General features: G+C 36.7%; 4 protein-coding genes and 3 pseudogenes across 4 annotated transcripts; all 7 read left to right on the forward strand.

Moving 5' to 3' along the window:
• The first annotated feature begins 655 nt into the window (after positions 1–655).
• LOC116138155 lies at positions 656–3688 on the forward strand (annotated as a pseudogene).
• Positions 3689–4862: 1174 nt separating this feature from the next.
• LOC116138156 lies at positions 4863–7217 on the forward strand (annotated as a pseudogene).
• A 1567-nt stretch (positions 7218–8784) lies between these two features.
• On the forward strand, positions 8785–10939 carry LOC116138022 (ER membrane protein complex subunit 4). The gene is made up of 6 exons (XM_031423723.1): positions 8785–8976; positions 9075–9131; positions 9324–9477; positions 10126–10223; positions 10334–10399; positions 10639–10939. The coding sequence occupies exons 1-6, from the start codon at positions 8848–8850 to the stop codon at positions 10675–10677; spliced, it is 543 nt and encodes a 180-aa protein (XP_031279583.1). The 5' UTR covers positions 8785–8847; the 3' UTR covers positions 10678–10939.
• A 381-nt stretch (positions 10940–11320) lies between these two features.
• On the forward strand, positions 11321–11916 carry LOC116138023 (probable steroid-binding protein 3). Its single transcript, XM_031423724.1, has one exon. The coding sequence runs from the start codon at positions 11386–11388 to the stop codon at positions 11686–11688; it is 303 nt and encodes a 100-aa protein (XP_031279584.1). The 5' UTR covers positions 11321–11385; the 3' UTR covers positions 11689–11916.
• A 2249-nt stretch (positions 11917–14165) lies between these two features.
• LOC116138114 (ubiquitin C-terminal hydrolase 22) lies at positions 14166–17282 on the forward strand. The gene is made up of 3 exons (XM_031423853.1): positions 14166–15339; positions 15836–15954; positions 16092–17282. The coding sequence occupies exons 1-3, from the start codon at positions 14570–14572 to the stop codon at positions 16865–16867; spliced, it is 1665 nt and encodes a 554-aa protein (XP_031279713.1). The 5' UTR covers positions 14166–14569; the 3' UTR covers positions 16868–17282.
• A 984-nt stretch (positions 17283–18266) lies between these two features.
• LOC116138001 (probable folate-biopterin transporter 2) lies at positions 18267–21002 on the forward strand. The gene is made up of 5 exons (XM_031423698.1): positions 18267–19428; positions 19645–19904; positions 20058–20153; positions 20220–20390; positions 20613–21002. The coding sequence occupies exons 1-5, from the start codon at positions 19062–19064 to the stop codon at positions 20928–20930; spliced, it is 1212 nt and encodes a 403-aa protein (XP_031279558.1). The 5' UTR covers positions 18267–19061; the 3' UTR covers positions 20931–21002.
• Positions 21003–21662: 660 nt separating this feature from the next.
• On the forward strand, positions 21663–24518 carry LOC116138157 (annotated as a pseudogene).
• Positions 24519–25015: the final 497 nt, after the last annotated feature.

Below are 25015 nucleotides of genomic sequence, written 5' to 3' on the forward strand. Positions count from 1 at the left end.
AATTTTTTTGAGCTTATAAGTTGAGCTTATAAGCAAAAAAAAAAAAAAAAGTTGGGGGGAAGGTACTTTTTTTTTTTGGCTTATAAGCACTCTGTTTATAAGCTAATTTGATCAAGTATATTATCACATTATCCTTGTTTAATTTTAAAATTCCATAGTATACCCTTGTTTAATGTAGTACCTTTTTTAGTCATTTTATAGTAAAATATACTTATAAGCCACATTTTATCAAACACGTCAACTACTTATCAGTCACTTATAAGTACTTTAACCAAACACGTAATTGTTTAAAATTTCAAATGCTTATAAACTAAAATTAGCTTATAAGTACTTGTTATTTATAAGCTAATTTATAAGTTAATTTTCATAAGCTCAGACAAACAACCCCAACTTGGCCGGCTCCTTAAGTTGAGGTCGTGTTTGGGAAAAAAGAAAGGTAAAAAAAAATAGTTAAATAAATGCAGTTCCAGCAACGAAGGGAAGCAGAGGAGTGAATATTATCGAATCTAATGGAGAAGGGTAAAGCAGTAATGAGGTCGGGGCGTAGATGGGCCGTTGATTTCACGGACCAATTTGGCGGGAGTCCGACGTGTCAGCCATCCACGTGAGCTCCAGCTCATCCTTCCCGCCCAAAAACCTTAATATCTTCCTCGCCCCGCTTCGCCTTTCACCCAGCACTCTTCAAACAACCAAATCTCTTCTCAGTCTCTCAACAATGAGCTCCTCAGAGTCTTCACAATCAATTCCCTTCAAATCCAAAAAGCCACTCCACTTCAAACCCAAAGCCGAAACTACCAATCCGAATCCGGTGACGACCAAAACCCCTGAGAAGCCGTCACAGCTCCTCCGGCGGGCCAGCAACAGTGGCGTCGCCCTCTCCATCAAAGAAGTTCGAAAGGCAGCCCAAACACGAACACGGCCGCAACCACATCTGACGGACGAGGTTGAATATGCCAGAGGGCAGTATCGGCTCATGGCCCACAAAATCCCCCGTAAAACCAGCTCATGGGTCCAACAAATTGCCGGAAAAGTAACGTTCTAACGATCTCTATTTTTACTGACTTGGATTTAGCATTTTTTGTCTGAAAATAGTTTTCTCAATTTCAATTGTTTTTTTTTTTTTTTAAATCAATAAATGGCAGGTATAGGCAGCTGGCCGAGTTTTTTGATAGCTTAGATAGTGCGATCCGGTTATTGAAATTGAAGCGATCCATGTCTACTTTCACCAATATCTGCCCAAAGATCGAGTGTTTAACAGACAGGTTTTTTTTTTTTTTTTTTTTCATTTTTTTTTTTTTTTTTTACATTTACTAGATTTTCCCATCAAGAAATGGTCTTATGCATTGTGATATTTATAGGAGGTTCTCGTATGGCCACTTGGCTCAGTTGAAGTTTATACTTCCTGAAGCGGTTGAGATAAAGAAAGTACTGATGTTGATGAGAAGACTAGTTGTATGAAGCCGGATCTTCATGTTACAATAAATGTGAAGCGATAGAATGCGATGGCAAGTCAAAATCAGATAGTAAGAACATGGATGTGAGAAGGTTTTTCGTGCTCGGCTGATGGATTTTATAAAGGCCATCCTAGGTATACCATCACCTTTATCCTTTGCATATTAAGCAAGGCATCAAGTCTAATTGCATATCATTGTTAGTGGTTTTACAATTAGTTCATTATATGGGTTCTGCTTTTCACTTTGACTTCGGTTTTTGTTTGTGTACTAGGAACTCAAAGTTTATTCAGTTATGAGATGTTTTCAATTTTTTTGGCTGCAATCTACTTTTGTATAAATGCACTTGGCTTGATACAGAGCTTGTGTCTTCAATAGGTGGTTCAACCTGTACCATAAATCGTTGGGTTTCAAATAACTTTAGCGTGCAATTTATTTGAAGTTCAGTTTTCCTGATATCATTTGCACTATAGTCTGTTAGCACTTGTACCTTGGAACCTGAATTATATTTCTTCTGCATTCAGGGTGATGAAGTTCCGGAAGAAGCATTGCCAGAACCATTCAGTCGTCTAAAGACAAATCTGCATTCAACACGCAATGAGACATCGATTGAGTCATCCTCAGAGCAACAACAAACAATATCAGTTATCTGCTCGAGAGATTCGCCTTTAAAAGTGATCAAAGCCCTGGCATGTCATTGGGCATGGAGACATCAACTTGTGTATTTACAAATCAGCGAACCTTGTAGCATCATCTTCTGTCTCGGTCTTTCAGAAGGCATTTTTCTCAGCCGCTTACAAACAATGATGCAGAGCAAACTGAGGCTCAGCAAAGATTATCAAAGATTTCCAATGAACCTTCAGTTGTTCCTGCTAGAGCCATGCCCTGACAAATTTCCTCAAGTGAGGAACTAATGTTTATGCTGCGTCCCCAATTAAATTATCATCTAAATCAATCAACAGTGACAAATGTTTGTCAAGTTGTGAATCTCCAGCTCATTTGCTACCAGGTTGCCTGCCTGCAACTCCAATGAAAGAGACAGACACAAAATAAAGATGGTTCTCTCGTAGATTTGATGGCGTGCAGTCCACTCCTGCTAAACTTGCTTCTACACCAGCTAGGCTGATGAGTTCAACACCTGCATTATGTACACCAAAAGGAGATGCTATATGACCCCAGAAGATGTTTCTGCCAGCACACCAAACAAGTTAGTAAGGCGTCCACTTCGTAGCAGATCATTGAATTTGACACTCCAGTGAAGAATGAGAAAGTTGAGGATGAGGACAAGGAGATAGATGATGCATCAGTTGATGATATATTCTTGATTATCTTCCTGAGAATCTTATTCAATCGGTAGACCCCATTAAGAATTCTCTGTGATTTCAAACTACTGAATTATTTAGTTCACCGCAGATAAATAATATTTAAACTTTATTTGTCTGTTTTTAAGGCAGGCTTATTTTGAATCTTTGATTTCCTTATTTCAATAAATTAACCAATTTCCATTTTTCCAGATAAGAGAAAAAGAGAGGAAGACTATGGAGGAGCGTGATCCGTGATCTCTCAAGCGAAGAGGCGGCGACAGATGATTGCTTGCCTGCCCAAGCTCTTCAACATGATTCATTACTTCTTCAGTCTATAAAACGTTCAGTCATCACAAAAGGGAGCTTATTACAAGATAATTTCAAGCCACTGTGATATAGTTGATAAAAGTAAGTCTGAATGGCAACCAGTTAGGTATCGATATTTTGTTTACAGAAATTTTAGATGTGCTAACTCTTGTGTTTTTGTTTACAGGAGAAGTTGAAGAGCAGATGAGCTTGTTGTTGGAACTAGTTCCTGAATGGATTTCTGAAAAGTTGGCATCTAGTGGCGATTTGCTTGTCTGGTAAACCCTTAGTAATTTACACTTAAAATGATTGCATTCAGATGGTTTGCAACTTTTATTTCAAATGAGTTTATTTACCAAAGATCATCTAATGTATTATTTTAAACACGTCAGATGTTTATGTCATCTTCAGGACAAAAACTTGAAACTTCTTAGAAGGCCATGTTATCTGTCTTTTGCAGCATCAACAAACTGTCAAGTCCAGAGTCCCTACGGGCACAGCTTGAAGAAGCAAAATGAATGGAGATTGCCAGATTATTTAACTCACTGCAGTGTATTGCGAGATGGTGTATAAGATTCCCTTACAGTGCGCCTTTGTAAATGCTAATTTTCCTTACATGCGAGCTAATTTCCATTCGGCACTGGTCTTAAGGTAAGTTAGGGAAAGGCTCCTACTCAGTTTGTTAAGCGACTAACAAGATAGTGAAAATCCTTGCTCTTCAGTTGCAGTTCAAAAATGATATGTAGTATCCGGTGATAATAAATTTCTATGACGAGTGCATTATTTTCAATAGATGGTAGATCAATTGGAAGAAATATCATGAAAAGCAGTATCTTTTTCCTAAAAGCACATAGTTCCCTTTTATGAGTTTTGTTATGGGGTCTTCATTATAGATTTGACTATTTGAACTGATGGTATTTATTTGTTTCCGATCAGATTTAGTTTTCGTCTGTCATTAAAATTTACAAGCTGTGTATCAATTTCAATATCTACCATGCCTGTGGCATAAAATTATATCAGATCAACATTTTGTACCTCATATTTCAGTTAAAAATTATCATCATAATCTTCTTTTACCTAATTCTGTGACACCTTGCTCGCATTGTGACACAAACAAAGATTTAAAGCTAGCTTGCGTCACATCGTTTATTCCTATTTCCAGAGTATTGTGGCTCGGGATACAATGTCAGGTACCCTTTAAGGCAGGATTAGTCTCGTCAAAGTATTTCTGCTTCTGTTGAAGTTATATTTGGTTCTTTGGCTCCTTCTCTCGTCACAGTTGGGGAAAGTTTGCTCTTGTGGCTGGCTGAAATGTTGATCTCTTTCTTTGCCCCACAATAGGCTGTATAAACCACAATTACTATGATTCCTCCCACTATACTGAAGGCCAAAAGAATTAAAAATCAGAACCTTAGGTGTACGCAAACTGTCTTTGCTATGAATTTTAACTGAAAGTATAAAAAGAAACAAATACTCTGATATTCTACAGATTACAGACTTGACCAACACATAAGAGAAATTTTAACTGAAAACTTCAATGCAATGCTACAGATTACAGACTTGACCAAAGATTCTACTCGAAACAATCAAATGTCAAGCTTTGGAACTCTGACATTCTCAAATTTACATTTTTAATAATAAAAAGGGAACATATCCAGGTTCTTATTCTTAGTTTCGGATATTTTGTTTGGAATTAGGTGCATAGAACTTTTCACCGAAGATGAATATTTTATAGCATAAAAAATACAAACGGTTACTCAGTTCATAGTTTAGTTTCTGGAGTTTTGATTGTGTGGTGGTGATGGGTTGGAAATATAATGCTGGTTAGGCTTGATTGGCAGTGTTGTGTTTTATGGGCACCTCTGCAGAGATCACTCAGGTATACAAATGTTCTGCCATCTTTTCTTTTTCTTTTCTTTTGTTTGATTGTTTGGTTTCCAAGAAAGTGAAATCAAGTTGGAATCCTGGATGTTCCTTTCTCTTTCTTTATTTTGTTAGCAACCGGGGGCTCATATTTCTTTGTATGTGTGGCTTATGATAATTTGCATAGAAGAATCACTCTTTTGGAATTAGGATATAAAAAGGCTCTTTTATCTGTTTTAATATTTGTTGATGATTTATTAACGTGAATGGGAACTGAGAGTGAGCTGTTGAAGTTCTGCATATTTGGTATTGAGTAAATGTAATTTAATAATCTTCTCTTCTTAAATTCTAAGTTTTTGAGTTTTATTTGACCTTTAAAATTGGTGATCTGATATTGTAAATTCATATGTTAATGGCTCTATAAAGCTGTGAAGTCAAATTATGTGGCCATGAAGTATATCTAATACAGCAGACATCCTGAATTCTTACTTTATTTAGGCTCATTAATGTGATTTTCAAGTGGCAATCCATAGTCAAGAAATTAGAATCTCAGCTTATACTACTTAATTTCCGTCACAGAGAATTTTTGCAGAGTATAGACAGCCTTTGCACTTACATATCTCGGGGTGTCTCTTATGGTAATTTATTTGCCCATAGCACTTTGAGAGATTGCGTATGCAGCTTCTTGGGTGCAACCATTTTAAGAATTTTTTCTGTAACACCTGTGACAAGCCCTTCTACTGGACTTGATATTCCTCTTAGAGTCAATGAGTTGCAGGATGGTCCAGAAACTGATCTACAAAGGAGTCTAATTAGTGCCAAATTTCTTAGCGAAAGGGAAGGGGGGTGGCCTTTGCTCCCAAAGAATGAGGAAGACGGCCACCCTACTTGAACATAGCAGCGATCTTCTTTCATGGGAAATTGTCAACTGCAGTTTATATCTTACTCCAATATGGTTTTTAACAGAGGTAACAAAATTCATCTTCATATAATTTTTTATCGACAAATTTGGTTGTATACAAGTTTATCTAGGCAAAATATGGCAGTGTTGAGTGTAGTACACGGCTTCACAAGTAGTTCACATAACATATGTGTAGTACTTTTATCTGTTGCATAAACATAACTTAATTTGTAGAAAGACTACTCTGAACACCTACAGAAGATATGAACACAGATAGGTTAGAAAGACTTGAGGTGTTGTTGCATTATGTGCACAAACATAACTTACTTGACAAAACTATGTAGCTGGGTTTAATCATATAACGATCTTTTGTACTTATATTTGATTTTCTGAACATTTCTTCTTATTTGAAGTACTTTACGAGATATGATATGGTATGCTGATCCTTTCTTAGTATATGCCTAATTTAATCTTAATGTCATGCAGTATTTATCCAACTCCGCTCTGGCAAATACTAGTGTTGCAAGTACAACTGTCCTAACTTCTACATCGGGGCTCTTACACTTTTCTTTGGAGTTCTTCTTGGCCAGGACTCCATTAGTATTACAAAAGTGTCGCTGTTTTTGTAAGTATGGCTGGTGTTGCAATGACAACAGTTGGGAAACTGGGCAACAGATGAATATCTAAGCATCTCTGAGTAAGTAGAATATGTTCCTTAGATAGTTGTATTAAACTTTTCCTTTAGGGATCTATAGCTTTCTTCTCTTTTGTTCCGAAATATTTATGCTGATTCATCTGTTCACTCTTTTGTTTACACGATAAGTATATTTTCTTTCTTCTATCTGCCTTGGGTTGCAGATATTACAAAGAATTATAAGTTGTAGTAAGTGGTTTTATTGATATAGAATAATGTGAATTGATGTTTATAGATATTGAAAACGTAAATTCAGTTCACTACTAAAGATAAGATTTTCCGTGTTTAATGATTTTGTTTTTTCCACTTATTGTTATTCTTTGTACATAGTATTTACTTTCATCTGAACTTCTTGTAAGATATTAGTTATTTGTAGCTTTTAGAAACTCTCTCCTTTGATGTTGTTAGGTCTAGAAAGCACTCAATAACAGGGGACATTTTCGGCCTTCTCTCTGCAATTTCATATGGATTATTTACAGGTAGGATTCTTCATGGGAGTTGCAGTGATATATACAATTTCAAAAATTGCAGTTTTAGATTGTGCCACTGCCCCATCTTCTGCTTGATATTTAACTTGTCTATTTACTGCAGTGCTGCTCAAAAAATATGCTGGGTCTGATGGAGATAAGGTGATGTCAAAAGTTCTTTGGATATATCGGTCTCTTCTCTCTTTTTGGTCTTTGGTGGCTTGTGAGTAGCTTGTAATTTATCAAGTTCTTCATGCTGCAAATTTTCAGGCTTAAAGGACAAATAATTGAACAAGAATTATACCATGACGCAAAAACTTCCGTAGTTAGTACATTCGTTTGAAATATCTCACATCGATGTCATTTCCTATGTAGTATGGCCACTAGACGCGGCAGGACTTGAGTCTCCATTCGAATTTCCACATTCAACATCTGTTGGAGAAGTGCTGTTCACCAGCCTGGTGGGGAGTTTCTCTCAGACTACTTATGGTATGTACAAACACCCTCCGTATATTTCAACTAGACACCACCAGGACTTGAAACCATAAGAAGATTGCACTTTCTCAAGTGATTAATGAATCCAGGGCCCTTTCTGTGGTTTGGACAACTCCATTAGTCGCAACGCTGGGTATGTTCTTAACGATACCCCTCGCAATGTTAGCGGACATGGTTATACACGGCCGTCACTACTCTGCAATCTACATCCTTGGATGCATTCAGGTAGGCCTCATTGTTCATGTCAATATATTGCTTGCTAAATTAATAAGCTAGAAATGGAAACTTCACTAATAGAGTTATAAATTGGATTCAGTATTGCAGGTTTCATTATAGCCAATCTTTCCGACAAGTTTTCAGCAAAAGGAGAATTGTAGCAGTAGCAGCAACATAGTGTAAAATTTTGTTTGAATGAGAATGTAAATACATAAAGATTTGAAGCATCAAGTAATGCCTTTTTAAAAAAAAATATTATAATGCAAAATGTGAATAAGAAGGAACAACAAACTTTGGTTTCATGCTTATATGCTAAATTTTCAATATCTTCATGCATATCTTTTCTTTCTTTACTTTTACGATATGGGTTCACTCTAAAATCAAATATATAATTTGGAAACAATAAACTTAGGAATTAAAAAAAATGAATTCCAAGTCCATCGAGCTCAATTTTTGAAAATGAACAAAAGAAATTGAAGTCATTATCCTCTCTCTATGGTCGGATAGCAAGACCTTTTGCCTCTGGGGTAGCTATACCCCAGGGTCTTATCTTATGTTCGAAGTCGTAGGAGAGACATATATATTTGTATAATTACTTGGTCTATTATTTGTACGGTATTCTAGTTCCAAGGCTTAAGGATTAGGTGGGTTTAGCTGGCAATTAGGATTTGTAGGGTGTTTCGTGGCTTTGAGAATTAGGGGAGTTCGGTTGGCAATTATGCCCGAATACCTCAGTTATATAAAAAAAAAATACATAAATTCACTAATTTATTTATTATTTTTTACATAAATTCATAAAAACAAACATCAATTTCCTTGAAATATATTAATTAAGACAATAGGCAACCTAAAATTTCAACCCAAACATAAACCCTAAATTTAAAAGTATTTTTTCCAAAGAATTTTATAATGGAACCCTAGTTATAATCTATCCCAAAATTATACACCTAATAAAACACTTTAACAAGTCAGAAACCCGGACCGGTTCAGCTCCCGGTTAACGATAGATCGGATCAAAGTAGTCTACTGGCTTGGCCGGCTCCTAAGTTGAGGTCGTGTTTGGGAAAAAAGAAAGGAAAAAAAATATAGTTAAATAAAAGCAGTTCCAGCAACGAAGAGAAGCATATCAGTGAGAATATTATCGAATCTAATGGAGAAGGGTAAAGCAGTGATGGGTTCGGGGCGTAGATGGGCCGTTGATTTCACCGACAATTCAACCACTCCTTCCTCACGTGACATCCCTGATCCTCCTGGCTTCACTCGCGCTTCTCAAGATCAGGTTTGCCCCCTCTTCTCCATCTCTGATCTCTATTTGTTCTCTTAATTTTGGTTTTTTTTTCTTTTTAATTTCAATTATTGAATTTTTAATCTGATTAGGATGATTCAACCACCAGTCGCCAAAAGAAAGATGCCGAAGCTAATTGGAAGGCTCAGGTAATTTAAATTCCTCGTAGATTTACTCTTGATTTGTTCAATTCAGTGTATTTTAGGTTAAACGAATCAAGCTTACTTTTAAACTTTAGTTTTGGATTTGCACTTTAACTAATTCAAATTCTGTGATAATTGTGGAATTGATCAAAAGTATTGTTGTTTGTTAACAGTATTAGTGTTCTAATTTATATACAGAAAGCTTGGGAAGTGGCACAAGCTCCTTTCAAGAATTTGCTAATGATGGGTTTTATGATGTGGATGGCTGGAAGTACTGTACATCTTTTCAGCATCGGTATTACTTTTTCTGCTCTCTGGCAGCCTATAAGTGCTCTTCAAGGAGTTGGAAAGGGTAAGCACAATGCTACTGATTTGTATGTTGCAGTTCTTTTTCTTACATGAAGTATATATGCTATGTTCCAGGCCTCTTTAATGTGAAGCGAGCATACTTTTATCATACAGTGATTGAAATGTTATTGGGGAGAGTAGGAAGAAACCATGTCATTTGTATTTATTGTGATTACCATGTTTTTGTGTCCACAAATGTTTGCCCCCTCTCTCTGCTTGCGTTCTGAAATGGATTTTCATATAGTTTGTTGGGGATACAGTGAGTGTTTATAAGTAGAGGGTGAAGTTCTGGGTAGGGAATGTTTCTAAGATATATTATTTTTCTATTTGTCTGGATTTTGGATATGAATAACTCTTTCTTTTTCTTGTAAAATGTCGTTGATATGTGGGAGATGTATTTATTTTATCAAAATTGTGCACAAGTTAATTCTTTAAACTTGCATCTTACTTGAACTTCTAATCTCTACCGAAAGACTCCAACTATGGAATATCAGCATGTGCCAACGGTTTCCCTAGTGCTTTGATAGATCTGTTTGTTTTGTATTTGTTGATGGAATTTTTCATTGTTACCAAATGTATACATGATGCTCAGCATCTTGAGCTACCAAATGTCTAAGCATTTTCATTAAGTTCACTCACTTTGATTTTGCAGTTTTTGAGCCTTACAAAGACAGTAAAGTAGATCTTTTGGGGCCTAAGTTGCTTTTCATTGCCCTTAACTTGGGAGGTTTAGCACTGGGTGTTTGGAAGGTGAGATTCATTTTCCCTTAACATTTTGCATGGATGCTCTCTTGCTGAAAATTGAAATATTGATGAGCTAAATATTGTTCTTATACTTTTAATTTATTTGACTTTGGCAGCTTAACACGTTGGGGCTTCTTCCCACACATGCATCAGACTGGGTTTCATCATTACCCCCTGCTCAGGTTTAATTTTTCTTCCTTACCCAAAATCACCTTCCTCTGTACATGTGAATTAGAACGAAGCATTGGAAAAGGATTGTGTAGTCTGTTGGAAATGATTAGCAAGGCCATAAACAATTGTGGACTTAACAACCATTTATGCTTTTGTCATGTATAAATAAAATTTTGGATGATTTGTCAATATAATGTAGGTTCTTTGCATAGTCTTCTCTAACATCCATTGCTTTCTGGTTAATTCTCAGGAGGTTGAATATTCAGGAGGCGGTATTCCTCTGCACTAATGTGCTCGTTCAATCTAATTTGCAACTATTCTGTGAGAATTTTTGTGGAAAGAACCTACAAGAGCAATTGGAACTTAGAAGTTGTTCCTATTGAAGGCTTGTTTTGTGTGGGCGAGGCTGCCATAGACAATACAACCACATATATTGTTTTTACTCTTTTGAACTTTTTTTTGTAGCACTTGATTATGACTTGGTAGATTATTATTGATTCCCATATTCAGGTTAACTTTTTTCTACTAAAGAGACTTCAATTTTCTTTTAAGTGTTGAAATTTATGGATAGTTGTTTTGTCATTGCGTGGACTTTTGTTTCAATCTACAATTATTTTATGATGAGAAACCGGGTAACAAATTAGAAACTGACAATGAACCTGGCTTTTCTCGAAACAAATTTGGACCAAAAGACGAGCATAAAATAAAGATAAGAATATGATCAATTTCAAATATACTTGCTTTTAGGTAACATAAAGTCCTTGAATTTAGGAAAATAAGTTGCAAAATTCTACGTCTTTGTTGACTCCCACCCATAAAAGAATTTTACCTTTTAAATAAAAGAAATGTGCAAAGTGCTTTATTTATTTTTGTGGATAAAAGAATCTTTACAATTAACACAAATTATTATTAAATTGCGGTCACAGTCACAACTCACAATCACCATCTTCTATATTTGACACAAGACCAATCCAACTAAACAGCAACAAGAACGACAATGGAGTTCACGCCACAGCAGCTTCTCCAATACAACGGTACCGACCCATCAAAACCCATCTACGTCGCGATGAAAGGCCGCGTGTTCGATGTGACAACTGGCAAATCCTTTTACGGCCCTGGTGGTGCGTACGCGATGTTCGCCGGCAAAGATGCGAGCAGAGCTTTAGCAAAAATGAGCAAGAATGACGAGGATATCACTGCTTCTCTCGATGGTCTGTCCGAGAAAGAGATGGGTGTTCTTGATGATTGGGAGAAGAAGTTCGAAGCTAAGTACCCAGTTGTTGGTCGTGTTGCTTCTTAAAGTTCGGGCCTTTGCCTTATGATAATTATTATGGTTAAGCATAAGCATATAAATCACTGTGTGTTTCTTTTTATGGGGATTTTGTGTGCTGGAATGTCTAAATTTAGTTGAAAGATGTTAACTTTGTACTGAAGTTATGTGGGTGTTGGGTGGGAAGGATTGTGTATGATCCGAACTTGCTGGTATAGCGAATAAATGGATTAATAAAATGAATGGGGGTTGTGTGAATTTGGCTTTATTGTTCTTTTTATTTTGTTTGGTTTGCAGTTGTGTGCTCTGGCCATAGTTTCCCCCAATTTGTTTGTAGGATGATTCATTTAATTCTTGCAATGAATTTGGGATCCTTGTTGGTCTCTTTGGTTTACTAAGATGCCTCTGATTCTTAGTATCGGTAGGAACTGTGTGGATGCATGAATGAATAAAAATAAAGGACGATGGAGTGAGTTTGGGATTTTTGTGCACTTTCAAAAGTTATTCCTAGGATGAATGCTTATGTCTATGTATCTGAAGCTTGATTCCGCTGATCTCTTGAGAGGAGCTTTAGTTTCTAGGATGTGTGGTTTTGTCGACTTCATGTGTATTGGTTGATTGGTAAAAAAGGTTATAGAAATCTGCAGGTCTTGGGTAAGAACTAGTGTGTGTTGTTCTAGTATAAAGGAAAAATTCGTAGGTAAATAAACTGAGATGAGTAAATACAGACTATTGACAGCTTTCTATTGTGTGTCTAGGTGTTCTATTCAAAGAGATTATGGTGTTTATGTTGTTTGGCTTGTGTCTCGGGACCGTGAAAGATACAATTGAGTAATAGATTACATGTGATTTTTTTATCTGTGATTGCCTCTGAGTTGAATAGTAATTTGTATTTGGAGCCAAAAGACATCCTTTTGTGACTTCAGACTGAGAGGTTACGAGGTTGTGCCTCTGGGATTTAAAGTGCTGGACAAATATTATATAGATAGGAATTAAATTATTTACTTAAATTGGCTTAGATTTTATTTTGAAGAATATTAGCTGAGTTTGATTTTCTTGACTATGTAGGGTTGTCAGTTGTGGTCTATTTATGGCCCTAGTTTAGCTGAAGTAGGGAGTATTGGTTTACAAAGTGTCCATTCTGAAACGGTAATTTCTTTCTTTCTATTGTGTTGGTAGTTTTAAATGGTTTTAGGATAGACAGTCCTTTCATTTCCAGGAGTTATTTCTCTTAGCATTATTCCTGTCCCCGCTTGTCCTTGGATCTTTCACAAAACCCCGGTGATGCCATTTTCCAGATGGGTCATCTTTTAGAGAATGGGAACCCTGTACCTTGGAAAAGCCTTGGCCTTTCTGCCATATGAATTCTATAGAATGAGCAAAGTCTTCCCGGATGGTGTTGTTGGCGCTACTTGACTCATCGTGATGTTCGTTCCGAATTCCAGTTCCCGGTTGACCATCCCGGTTTTCCCCTCTGTTCAGACCACCTCTATTATGACTGTTGCCCAACGGCACCTTAATCGATTTGCCCCTCGTTTATCTCCTGACTTCTTCTTCCTCTTTCCTTCTCATCCAACCCTGTAGCTCTGTTAAACACTCTCTGATTGTACCCATGTCCACTCCGATTTTGGCTATCTCCCTTTCCACATTTTCCACTCTTGTCTCCCTTCTCGTTGCAACCATTGCCCAGGCGAACTACTTTGATACCACTTTGTTGGATCCCCACGCATTCAACAACTCAAAATTAAAAAAAACAGTAACTCAAATGAAACAAGAAATGGCGATATTAAAAATGAAAATGCAAACTGAATATTTTATATTAACCAAGTGAAGCATAAAACGGATGAAACTGAACTAATAATTGGAATCAATCAATCTCACATAAAAGAAAACGACTCCCATCCCAGTTGAACTTCCAGGGCCAGCCTCCTCCCCGATTCCCCATATAATTTTCTCATCTTAATCCTCTCAATTGCCTCCCTTTTTATTCACTTTTCCTCCTAACAGAATTATTCCCTTATCCCATCCCTTACTACCATCTGTGTTCACTCAATAACCAATTCTTAACAGCTCACTCTAACCCCTCACCCATCGAAATCTTCTTGTTAAAACCCCAAATCCCCTGCTTGCCTCTCTTAGTTTTCTTATTGTATATCACATATCGGGTGCTTTCATCGTCATAAATATTTAAGAATAATATTACAAATACCTGTAATATGATATTACAATATTAGTTTTTTAGTATCACATCATTTTCTTTTTTGCTATTTTTAACTTGGGAAAGTACATTATTATTGACTATTGAATGCAAAATTTGGGCAAACATAATCACCTCAAATGGGATCTTTCATGGGCCTGCTAGCTGCTGTTTAACTTGTAGTCAGCTACAGCCCACTTCAGATACCAGAAGCCTAACCGACTGATTTTAACCTATAAAAATCAGTAATCATGTTCTGATCAATCAGCCATTAACTTTACACTTCATCAGATTCATCACCATCCGATCAAACAAAAAATCAAGCGTTTAGATTTCTCTAAAGAAGTGGATGAACTGTTGAAACTGTTTTCCTCCATAGAGGATCTATGAATGCTCCTATCTATTGACCAAAAATGACTTCTTTTGTAAGTCATTCCTAAACACAACATATATACAACTTTGCTTTTTCTTCCCTATTTTCTCCCATCAAATCCACAAAAAACCGAATCAAAACCAAACCAAACCCGAATCTTTTATCTCCCAAAACCTCCTAATCTAATCCCAAATCTTTCTTTATTCTTTCTCCTTCATTAAGGAAAGAATATATTTATCAAAAACCATTCTTTCTCTTGTTTTAATCTAGTAAATAGTTAATTTGTTCTTACAAATCTAGTTGTTTTATCAGAATTCAAAGCTCCTTTCACTCTCCATCAGATGTCTATTAGAAACCCTTTATACACAAATCCCAAGCCCTGCAAGCATCTTGCAGATTACAAGCTTAAGAATGGCTTGAGTGGCTTCAACTCACTGCAAAACTATCTCAAAACCAACCCAAATGGAAAGTCAAGTGTTAAAAAACACTCGGCTGAAATACCCACATGCAATTTTTGTAATGGGTATCAAGGAAGATTGTATCTTTGCTTGATTTGCTCATCAATTTCATGTTCAATTCATTGTGTTTCGCATACTGAGTCTGAGAATGGCCATGATATAGCTGTGGATATTGAAAGATCAGAGCTTTATTGTGTTGTGTGTTGTGATCAGGTTTATGATCCTGATTTTGATAAGATTGTGATGTTAAAACACATCATGGATTTACCAAGAAATAGGAATGGAATTGATGAGGCTGGTGGTGTTATGAGGAGATCAAGTAAGAGGAGGAGATTGTTATCAGGGCAACGATTGGATTTGAAGAATTCAAAACTGCTGATGTCAATGAGAGATCAGAGAGCTAAATCATGTTATCCATTGGGTTTGAGAGGTTTGAATAATCTGGGCAATACTTGTTTCATGAATAGTGTGTTGCAAGCTTTTCTTCATGCTCCTCCTTTTAGAAATCACTTCTTGAGTGATCAGCATAACCATGAAGTATGCAGGAAAAAATCATCAGATCGTTTATGTTTACCATGTGACATTGATGTTATCTTCTCAGCTGCGTTTTCTGGCGATCGGACCCCATATAGCCCTGCTCAATTTCTTTACAGGTCTGCCATTGATTGATTTTCAGCATATCTTGATGTCATAATTTCGTTCCTTGGTTTATATCAAGTATTTATGCAACTTCTATAAGTCATTGTAGGATGTATGACAATGCATGGTTAGTTGATTCACTTTGAGCGCTTCAGATAGAAATGGTGGACAAGTTGTTTGATAAGTCTATGAGCTGCATATTTGTCATAGAATAATTATCTGAATTGGGATTATGTAAGGTGTTGGTGGCTTTACAAAGTTTTGCTATATGATTGAATATGTTTTCATGTGATTGGAGTTGGCATTTGATTCGGTTGTATAGGCGACTCTTGAGTGAAAATCACATGGATTATCTAGAAATGATGAAATCGTTTCTGTTTGTTCGAATCTCATGTTTGATAATTTATATCTGGTCCTAGATCTCTTCTTGGTTACTCCGATCCTTTCTCTTGATAGATGTCTAGAGACGAACTTACTCCTTCAATAATAAAATTTTATTGTTATTTGAAGTTGGTGGCAGCATTCAGCAAATTTAGCTAGTTATGAGCAGCAGGATGCTCATGAGTTCCTCATTTCAGTTTTGGACGGGATCCATGAGAAGGAGGGCAAGGCAAGGAACCACATAAAAGGTAATCAGATGCTTCAATTTGATGTTTAACTGCTTTGTAGCCGATAGTCATTTTGTCATATTATAAGCCATCGTCAATTATGTCACATTACTCCAAAATTATGTTTTACTTACTACAGTGATTTTCTGTTTTTGTAGATAATGGAGATTGCCAGTGTATTGCACATAGAGTATTCTCGGGACTTTTGAGATCAGATGTCACTTGCATGTCTTGTGGATTTACTTCCACAACTTATGATCCCTGTCTAGACATTTCACTCAATTTGGATACGGTTAATTGCTCTTCAACAGATTCACCTAACAAGTCTACCAAACATAATGAGAATACTGATGTCTCTACGCTTTTGGGTTGTTTGGATTTGTTTACAAGGCCAGAGAAGTTGGGGTCTGACCAGAAATTTTTCTGCGAAAATTGTCAAGAAAGGCAGGACTCACTGAAACAAATGTCCATTAAACGGCTTCCATTGGTGTTGTGTTTACATATTAAACGATTTGAGCACTCTTCTATCAGAAAGATGTCAAGGAAAATTGATCGTTATTTGCAATTTCCGTTCTGTTTAGACATGAACCCGTATTTATCCTCCTCTGTGGTCAGAAACAGATTTGGCAATAGAATTTTTTCTTTCGGGGGCGATGACTTGGATACTTCTGCAGAATTTGAGATTTTTGCTGTTGTTACTCATTCTGGGATGTTAGATGCAGGTCATTATGTGACTTATCTGCGTCTGAAAAAGCAGTGGTACAAATGTGATGATGCATGGGTTACTGAAGTTGATGAGGGGGTAGTGAGAGCTTCACAGTGTTACATGTTGTTCTATGTGCAGAAAATGCTTTATTACAAAGAAAATGAAGACTACAGTAGCCAGCCAGTTCCTTCACAGAGTGACCCGTTTCTTACTATCAGTGGTTGCTAATAAATTATATAACACCTGAGGTCGACTAAATAACAAGTGGGACAGAGGAAAAACGACATTCTTCACTGATGGTGTGTTCTCTTTCACATCAAATCTCCTGGCCTGACGACATGATCAACTGCGTTTATCAAGTTTGAGCCATGGAAGGCATAGGATATTTAGATTGGTCTTGATATTTGTGCAATACCCATTGCAATAAGTTATCTTATGGTCTTTTAAGATTAGTCTTCATCAACTGAAAGCAATATTGACCAAACAAAAGTAAACTGCTTCATATCATCATTTTGCATGCCCGAGCTCTTTACAAAATTTCTTCTTCAGAAATCTCTGACTGCAGTTAGTCATGTACAGTACAGATTTGATATTTATTCATCAACTAATTGATTACTTAAACAACTAATGGAGTTTGACATTTCCAAGTCCATCATCTTGATGGTGTTTATTGGTTTTTGGATTTTTCCCCTATATACTAGCTGCATACACGATGAAACTGTTTATATAGAAGTTGTAATTTTGACATTCACCCTGAGGAAGTGGAATTAGCGCATTAACTTTCTTTCTGGTTTAGATGAAGTAGTAGATATGGTTTTCTTGTTGTAACGTAGAGCTTATATCTTTAAAGCTAATTGCAAGTAAGGTTGAATGTTTAGTAAAGGGTACTTGATGATAATGCACAAGTTATATGCAAGCAAGATGGATAAGGCAATTGAAATGATCTGGCTTCACCCATGGTGCTGTGAAGGAAAGTTAAAACAGTTCAAAAGGGTATCGTTGTAGCTGAAAAAATTCTCACCCACTGTGACATCATACACAAAACAATTTCATTGAAGATGGTTAATAAAGAAGAAAAAGATAATGATGAGACATGGAAAAATGAAATGCAACACGTGGTGGTAGGCCACCTAATCCTGTTAACTTATTGAGGGCCACTCCTCCATGACTACCACTACAGTACAAGATTACAGATGATTTATTACTGCAAGAGAATAAGCTAATCAACTTAAAAAACTGTAATGCACTAAGCAAACAGAGCAGACGGTTTTAGGTAAAGTAGGCTGGCCCTGTCAAGAATATATCTTATAAGGTTTACATCCTACATAGAATATGTGTGAATTGCATTGTTGCAATCTTTTTTTAAGGGTAACTTTTCGAAAGTGAAAGTTAATTGAGGATTGCTTGAAATCCAAAATAAATCTTAGAGGATGAAATACAAAAGCAGATAGTGATGTGAGAAGTTGTATTCCTAATTTAGCAAAGAGACTTCCTCTTCATCATCATAAATAACTATGCCATTTTGCCAATTTTATGCAAAAATAATTGTAAAATTGAAAGATATTTGTTTTGTATGTGACAGGCATGTGAGGTTAAAGTTTTTCTCTTTGGGAAATCCATAAACATTGGACTTGAACACCTTTCAGACAAGGCTTTCGTTCACATGCTCACCTCATCAGAGGACAGGAAGTGGCAACAAGTTCCACAGATCGTGTCCCCACTACGTCATAGGACCAACCAAATTCAGCCACGTTTCTATTAAGTCTTAGGCTAAGTGCTCGACGATGAAATCCTCCCAGTTGATTAGCCACAATAATCTTAATACAAGTACCAAATTCAAGCCACATTGCGTCCAACGTCTTCTCTTTAGCTCTTTTGATTGGTCTACCCAGAATATCTGGCGAGTCTCGCTGTAGATTAAAGAAAAAAGAAAAATTAGATTTGGGCAAGGAGGCTACTCCGTTTAGAGTTTTGTTGGTCAACTATGTTACAGAGAGAAGACTCTTCTACATTGAAACTTCTGTGTTTTGGACCTGCCGTGAAACTTTCTTACTCTTGCTGTTTTTGTATTTTGAGATCAGTTTTAGAGAAGTATTTAACGATGCAAGTGGATTATATTATCACTTGAAAGAAGTTTTAGTCTTGTTTGTCAACCGGGTGTGTTCAAATTGTGATATCACCACACCAAAATGTCAAATTGAAGAAAAGTAAGATCAGAAAGCACTGTTTTTTTATTGGCTTGTTGGTTATTTGTCTGTTTTATCTGTGAAAGATAAACCATTTTTGGAGGAGTTGTAGTCAGTTTCAAGGTACTTATTATTTCTTTTTATGGTGAGGACTTTCGGTTAGAAGATACTTAGATTTAGAAAGATAGATTTTTGGTGAACTGGGTTCTTCAGATTTTTTATTGGGAAATTAAATTATGGGGGAGGAAATGAATCTGGAAGCCCCTGGAGAGGCTAAAGAGGAAAATGAATCCCAAAAGGGAAGGTGCTGTGAATGTTTCTGGACTCCAATTGATTGGATCAAAATGCTTGCTACTGAAATGCACTGGACTTTTGTGTTTGGTGTTGTGGTTGTTTATGGAATCAGCCAGGGATTAGGTGGAGCTCTTGTTCGTATTGGGACTGAGTATTACATGAAGGATGTTCAAAAGGTGCAGCCTTCTGAGTCTCAGGTCTACTCCGGAATTACTTTAATTCCTTGGATTGTCAAGCCTCTTTGGGGTCTTCTCACGGATGTTCTCCCTATTTACGGGTATCGAAGACGCCCTTATTTCATCTTAGCTGGTAAGTGTTAAATTTTAGTTCTTTTTCAGCTGATTATATCTTACCTTAGAGAATTGAAAAAAGCATACTTCAATGTTAATAGATTTAAGTTTTTAGTAGATCTTGTCCTGAATTACTATTTAGCTAGTATCCCTGCAGATTGGATGGCTTTAATTAAAGGGGTTGTTTAATTCATAAAATTGGGTCAGTAGATAATTCCTTCTGAGTGAATTTCAGGTTTTCTAGGTGTGACCTCTATGCTGGTGCTGTCATTACACCAAAATCTGCATCTTGTATTAGCTGTGTTGTCATTAACAGCAGCAAGTGCTGGGATAGCGATAGCAGATGTGACGATTGACGCATGTGTTGCACATAACAGTATTAGTCATCCTTCCCTTGCATCTGATATGCAGAGCTTGTGTTCTCTATGTGCTGCAATTGGAGCGCTTGTGGGGTATTCTATTAGTGGTATTTTTGTTCATCTAATAGGACCAAAGGTTTGCATCTGTTCGACTACTTTGTCCGAATCTCTTAAATCAATTCTTTTCTTTTGATTTTAACAAAAGTATGTCTTTCATCCATCATGGATCATCCATGTAGTAGTATGATTATTTTTACTCTTTGAAGATATTTTCCTCTTCCCATTTTAGGGAGTCTACGGCTTGATGACAATTCCATCTGGACTTGTCTTTCTAGTTGGAATTCTGCTCAATGAGCCCCAAGTACCCGACTGCAATTACAAGCAGGTAACCATTGGCTCATTTTGTTACTTCATAATATATTCATATCCTAATTCTATGTTTGTGACTCAGGTGAACCAGAAGTTTCTTGATGCCGGAAAAGCTATGTGGACGACATTGAAATTCCCACATGTATGGAGGCCTTGTTTATACATGTACCTATCATTTGCATTGAGTTTGAATATCCATGAAGGATTGTTCTATTGGTATACAGACTCGAAAGCTGGTCCAGCTTTCTCTCAGGTATTATGCTTGAACCTGTTAACATAAACCGAGCATATATCTGGGGTCATGCACAATTATATCAAAACCTGTATGAAGTTATGGATAACTCTTGGTGAAAGATACTGACTTTATAATTTTTCTTACAGTTGATGACTAAATATTTTCTTGAACTCTTGTTAAATTATCACTTGCCTAGGACAAGCAAACAAATAAAATTTACCTCTCACGTGCTTAATGCAGGAAACTGTAGGATACATACTCTCGGTTGGTCCAGTCGGCTCCATTTTGGGCACCATACTCTATCAAAATTCTTTGAAGGATTGCCCCTTTCGGGACATACTATTTTGGGCTCAGTTACTTTCTGGTTTATCTGGAATGCTAGATTTGATGTTGGTATTACGATTGAACTTGGCTTTTGGCATACCAGACTTTGTAGCCATTGTCATTGATGAAGGTGTCTCAAGACTGGTTGGCCAAATGAAACGGATGCCTCTTCTTGTACTCAGTTCGAGGCTCTGTCCCCGTGGCATTGAAGGAACTTTCTTTGCTCTTCTTTAGGTCGATTGACAATGCTGGATTCCTCTCCTCATCATGGTTAGGCGGCCTGCTACTCACTTGTTGAGTTACACGTACACAATTCGCGAATATGGCTGGCAATTATAATTCGAAACATTGAGAGTTACTCCACTTTGTATACTATTTTTGGTTCCCAGAGGTGATCCACATTCTTCCTTCCTTCCGATGAGTTCCAAGTGCAGAAGAGGCGTCCGAAGCTCTAGACCTGAGAATATTGAGTTGGTAGCCCTGTTAACAGTGTTGATGATGGTAGATAGCATGAACAAGAAAAGAATCATTCACATTATAATTAAAATTTCTGCTTCTTTTAGAAGCAAAAACTACTTGAGAATGAAGGGATCTAAATCATAAACATCATGCAACTGCAAGGCAGCCTCATTACAGGCTGCTTCTTCAGCAACAATACATTCATTGAGCCTCAAAATTCAACGTGACACCATAGCTATTAGGATCAACTATCAAACTATGTAATGAACTTTTTTTTTTTTTTTGAAAAATATTTTTAGAATATAATTTACAAGATGAGTTAATCATGTCAATTGTTAAATTACTTTATTTCCTATGTATAAGTCTATTTATCTTGGCAGAAAGAGAAGACGTGAGAATTGAAATATATTTGTTTTGTATGTGACGGGCATGTGAGGTAAGTTTTTTTTTTTTTGGGGAAATCCACAAAGTGGGACTTGAACACTTTCAGACAAGGCTTTCGTTCACATGCCACGTCATTTGAGGACAGGAAGTGGCAACAGGATCTACAGATCGTGTCCCAACTACTTCACAGGACAACCAAATTCAGCCACGTGTCTATCAAGTCTTGGCCAAGTGCGTGATGATGACATACTCCCTGTTGATTATCCACAAATCTTAGTCTAAGTCTTAACATAAGTACCAAATTCAAACCCTATGGGTCCTACTTCTTCTCTTTAGCTCTTTTGATTGGTCTACTCAGCCTTAGAAGTCTCGCCGTAGATTAAAACAAAAAAGAAAAATAAAAAATATTTGGACAAGTAGGCTACTTCGTTTAGAGCTGGTTGGTCAACAATGTTACAGAGAGAAAGTCTTCTACATGAAACTTCTGTGTTTTGGATCTGCATTGAAACTTTCTACTCTTGCTGTTTTTGTATTTGAGAACGTTTTAGAGAGTATTTAAGGGTGCAATTGATTATATTATCACTTGAAATAAGCTTCGTCTTGTCGTCAAACTGGGTGTGTTGAAATTTTGATACCACACACCAAATGTCAAACTGAAGAAAAGTAAGATCAGAAAGCACTGATTTTTAGTTGAGTTGTTGGTTATGTTTGTTTTATGTGAAAGATACCATTTTTGGAGGATTTTAGTCAGTTTCAAGGTACAGAATGGGAAACTCTTAGTTTTAACTGGGTGGTCGTTGACTCGTTTTTGTTCTTGAAGCTGCTTTCGGTTCATTTATTGGAGAAAAGACAATCCAATGTCATAGATTCTTTATTTCCTTTAATGGTGAGGACTTCGGCTAGAAGATAATTAAATTTAGAAAGATAGATTTTTGGGGATTCTTTAGATTTTTTGTTTGGAAATTAAATTATGGGGAGGAAATGAATCTGGAAGCCTGGAGAGGCTAAAGAGGAAAATGAATCCCAAAAAGGAAGGTGTGTGAATGTTTGGACTCCAATTGATTGGATCAAAATGCTTGCTACTGAAATGCACTGGATTTTGTGTTTGGTGTTGTGGTGTTTATGGAATCAGCCAGGGATTAGGTGGAGCTCTTGTTCGTGTTGGGACTGAGATTACATGAAGGATGTTCAAAAGGTGCAGCCTTCTGAGGCTCAGGTCTATTCCGGATACCTCAATTCCTTGGATTGTCAAGCTCTTTGGGGTCTTCTCACTGATGTTCTCATACGGGTACCGAAGACGCCCTTATCTTCTTAGCTGGTAATGTATTAAATTTTAGTTCTTTTTGAGTGATTATTCTTACTTAAGAGATGAAAAACTCATACTCAATGTTAATAGATTAAGTTTATTATTGTTATAGATCTTGTCCTGTATTTAGCTATATCCCTGCAGACTGGATAGGTTGTTTAATTCATAGAATTGGGCAGTAGATAATTCCTTCTGAGTGTGAATTTCAGGTTTCTAGGTGTGACCTCTATGCTGTGTTGTCATTACACCAAAATCTGCATCTTGTATTAGCTGTGTTGTCGTTAACGCAGGAAGTGCTGGGATAGCGATGCAGATGTGACGATTGATGCATGTGTTGCACAGAACAGTAGTAGTCACCCTTCCCTTGCATTGATATGCAGAGCTTGTGTTCTCTATGTGCTGCAATTGGGGCGCTTGTGGGGTATTCTATTAGTGGTATTTTTGTTCTCTAATAGGACCTAAGGTTTGCATCTGTTCAACTACTTTGTCCAAATCTCTTAAATCGGTTTTTTCTTCTGATTTTAACAAAATTATGTCTTCATCCATGTAGTAGCATGATTATTTATCCCTTTTGGGAGTCTACGGCTTGATGACAATTCCATATGGACTTTTTTTCTAGTTGGAATTCTGCTCAACGAGCCCCAAATACCGACTTCAATTACAAGCAGGTAACCCTTGGCTTATTTGTTACTTCTAATATATTCATTCCTAATCTATGTTTGGACTCAGGTGAACCTGAAGTTTCTTGATGCCGGAAAAGCTATGTGGACGACATTGAAATCCCACATGTATGGAGGCCTTGTTTATACAGTACCTATCATTTGCATTGAGTTTGAATCATGAAGGATTGTTCTATTGGTATACAGACTCGAAAGCTGGTCCAGCTTTCTCTCAGGTATTATGTTTTAACCTGTTAACATAAACCAGTTACATCAAAACTGTGATAAATATTTTCTGGAACTCTTGTTAAATTATCACTTGTCTGGACAAGCAAACAAATAAGATTGACCTCTCACAGCTTAATGCAGGAAACGTCGGTACATACTCTCGGTTGGTCCAGTTGGCTCCCTTTGGCAGCAATACTTATCAAAATTCTTGAAGGATTGCCCCTTTCGGACATATATGTGGTTAGTTACTTTCTGGTTTATCCGGAATGTGAGTTGATTTGGATTCGGTTGAACTTGGCTTTTGGCATACCGACTTTGTAGCCATTGTCATTGATGAGGGTTCAAGATGGTTGGCCAAATGAAATGGATGCCTCTTCTTGTACTAGTTCAAGGCTCTGTCCCCCTGGCATTGAAGGAACTTTCTTTGCTCTTCTTATGTCGATTGACATGCTGGATCCCTCTCATCATCATGGTTCGGTGCCTGCTACTCCACGTTGTGAAGATTACACGTACACAATTCATAACTTATGGTGGCAATTATAATCCGAAACATATTGAGATTCACTCCACTTTTGTATATTTTTGGTTCCCAGAGGTGATCCGCATTCTTCCTTCCTTCCAGCTGAAGTTCCAAGTACAGAAGAGGCGTCCAAAGCTCAAGAACCTGAGAATATTGAGTTGGTAGCCTTGTTAACAGTGTTGATGATGGTAGATAGCGTGAACAAGAAAAGAATCATTCATTTTATCATTAAATTTCTGCTTTGGAGAAGCAAAAAATCACTTTGAGAAGAAGAACATTACAGGCTTCTTCCCAGAACCATACATTCACAGAGCCTCAAATTCAATGTCCAGAGCTGCCATGACAATATCAATACTATGTAATGACTTTTTTTTTTTTTTTTTTTGGAAAAAAATATTTTGAAGTTGTTGTCAAATTACTGTATTCCCACGTGTAATGCTATTTATATTAGCGACAACAGAAGACGCGAATATTATTAACTTCGTCGTGATTCAACTTTTATAATTTTAATATCTGAAAATGGGTTTGATATAATATCGAAAAATAATTTATTTTAATATTAAATATTAAAAATAAATTAATTTGGAAAATATATTAAATATTGTATTTTGTTAAAAAAAAAATAAAAAAAAAACTTGCGTGGAGGTCTCTGAATGGTGAAACCTATGTGAATCGATTGGACTTGGTATTGGGCCAATAGCTGAATCAGCTTAAAAAGTACTTAAATTAAAAGAAGAAAATAAAAAAGCGTATAAAAGAGGGA

Source organism: Pistacia vera, unplaced genomic scaffold (assembly GCF_008641045.1).
Source record: "Pistacia vera cultivar Batoury unplaced genomic scaffold, PisVer_v2 Contig338, whole genome shotgun sequence".
Lineage (NCBI taxonomy): Eukaryota > Viridiplantae > Streptophyta > Magnoliopsida > Sapindales > Anacardiaceae > Pistacia > Pistacia vera.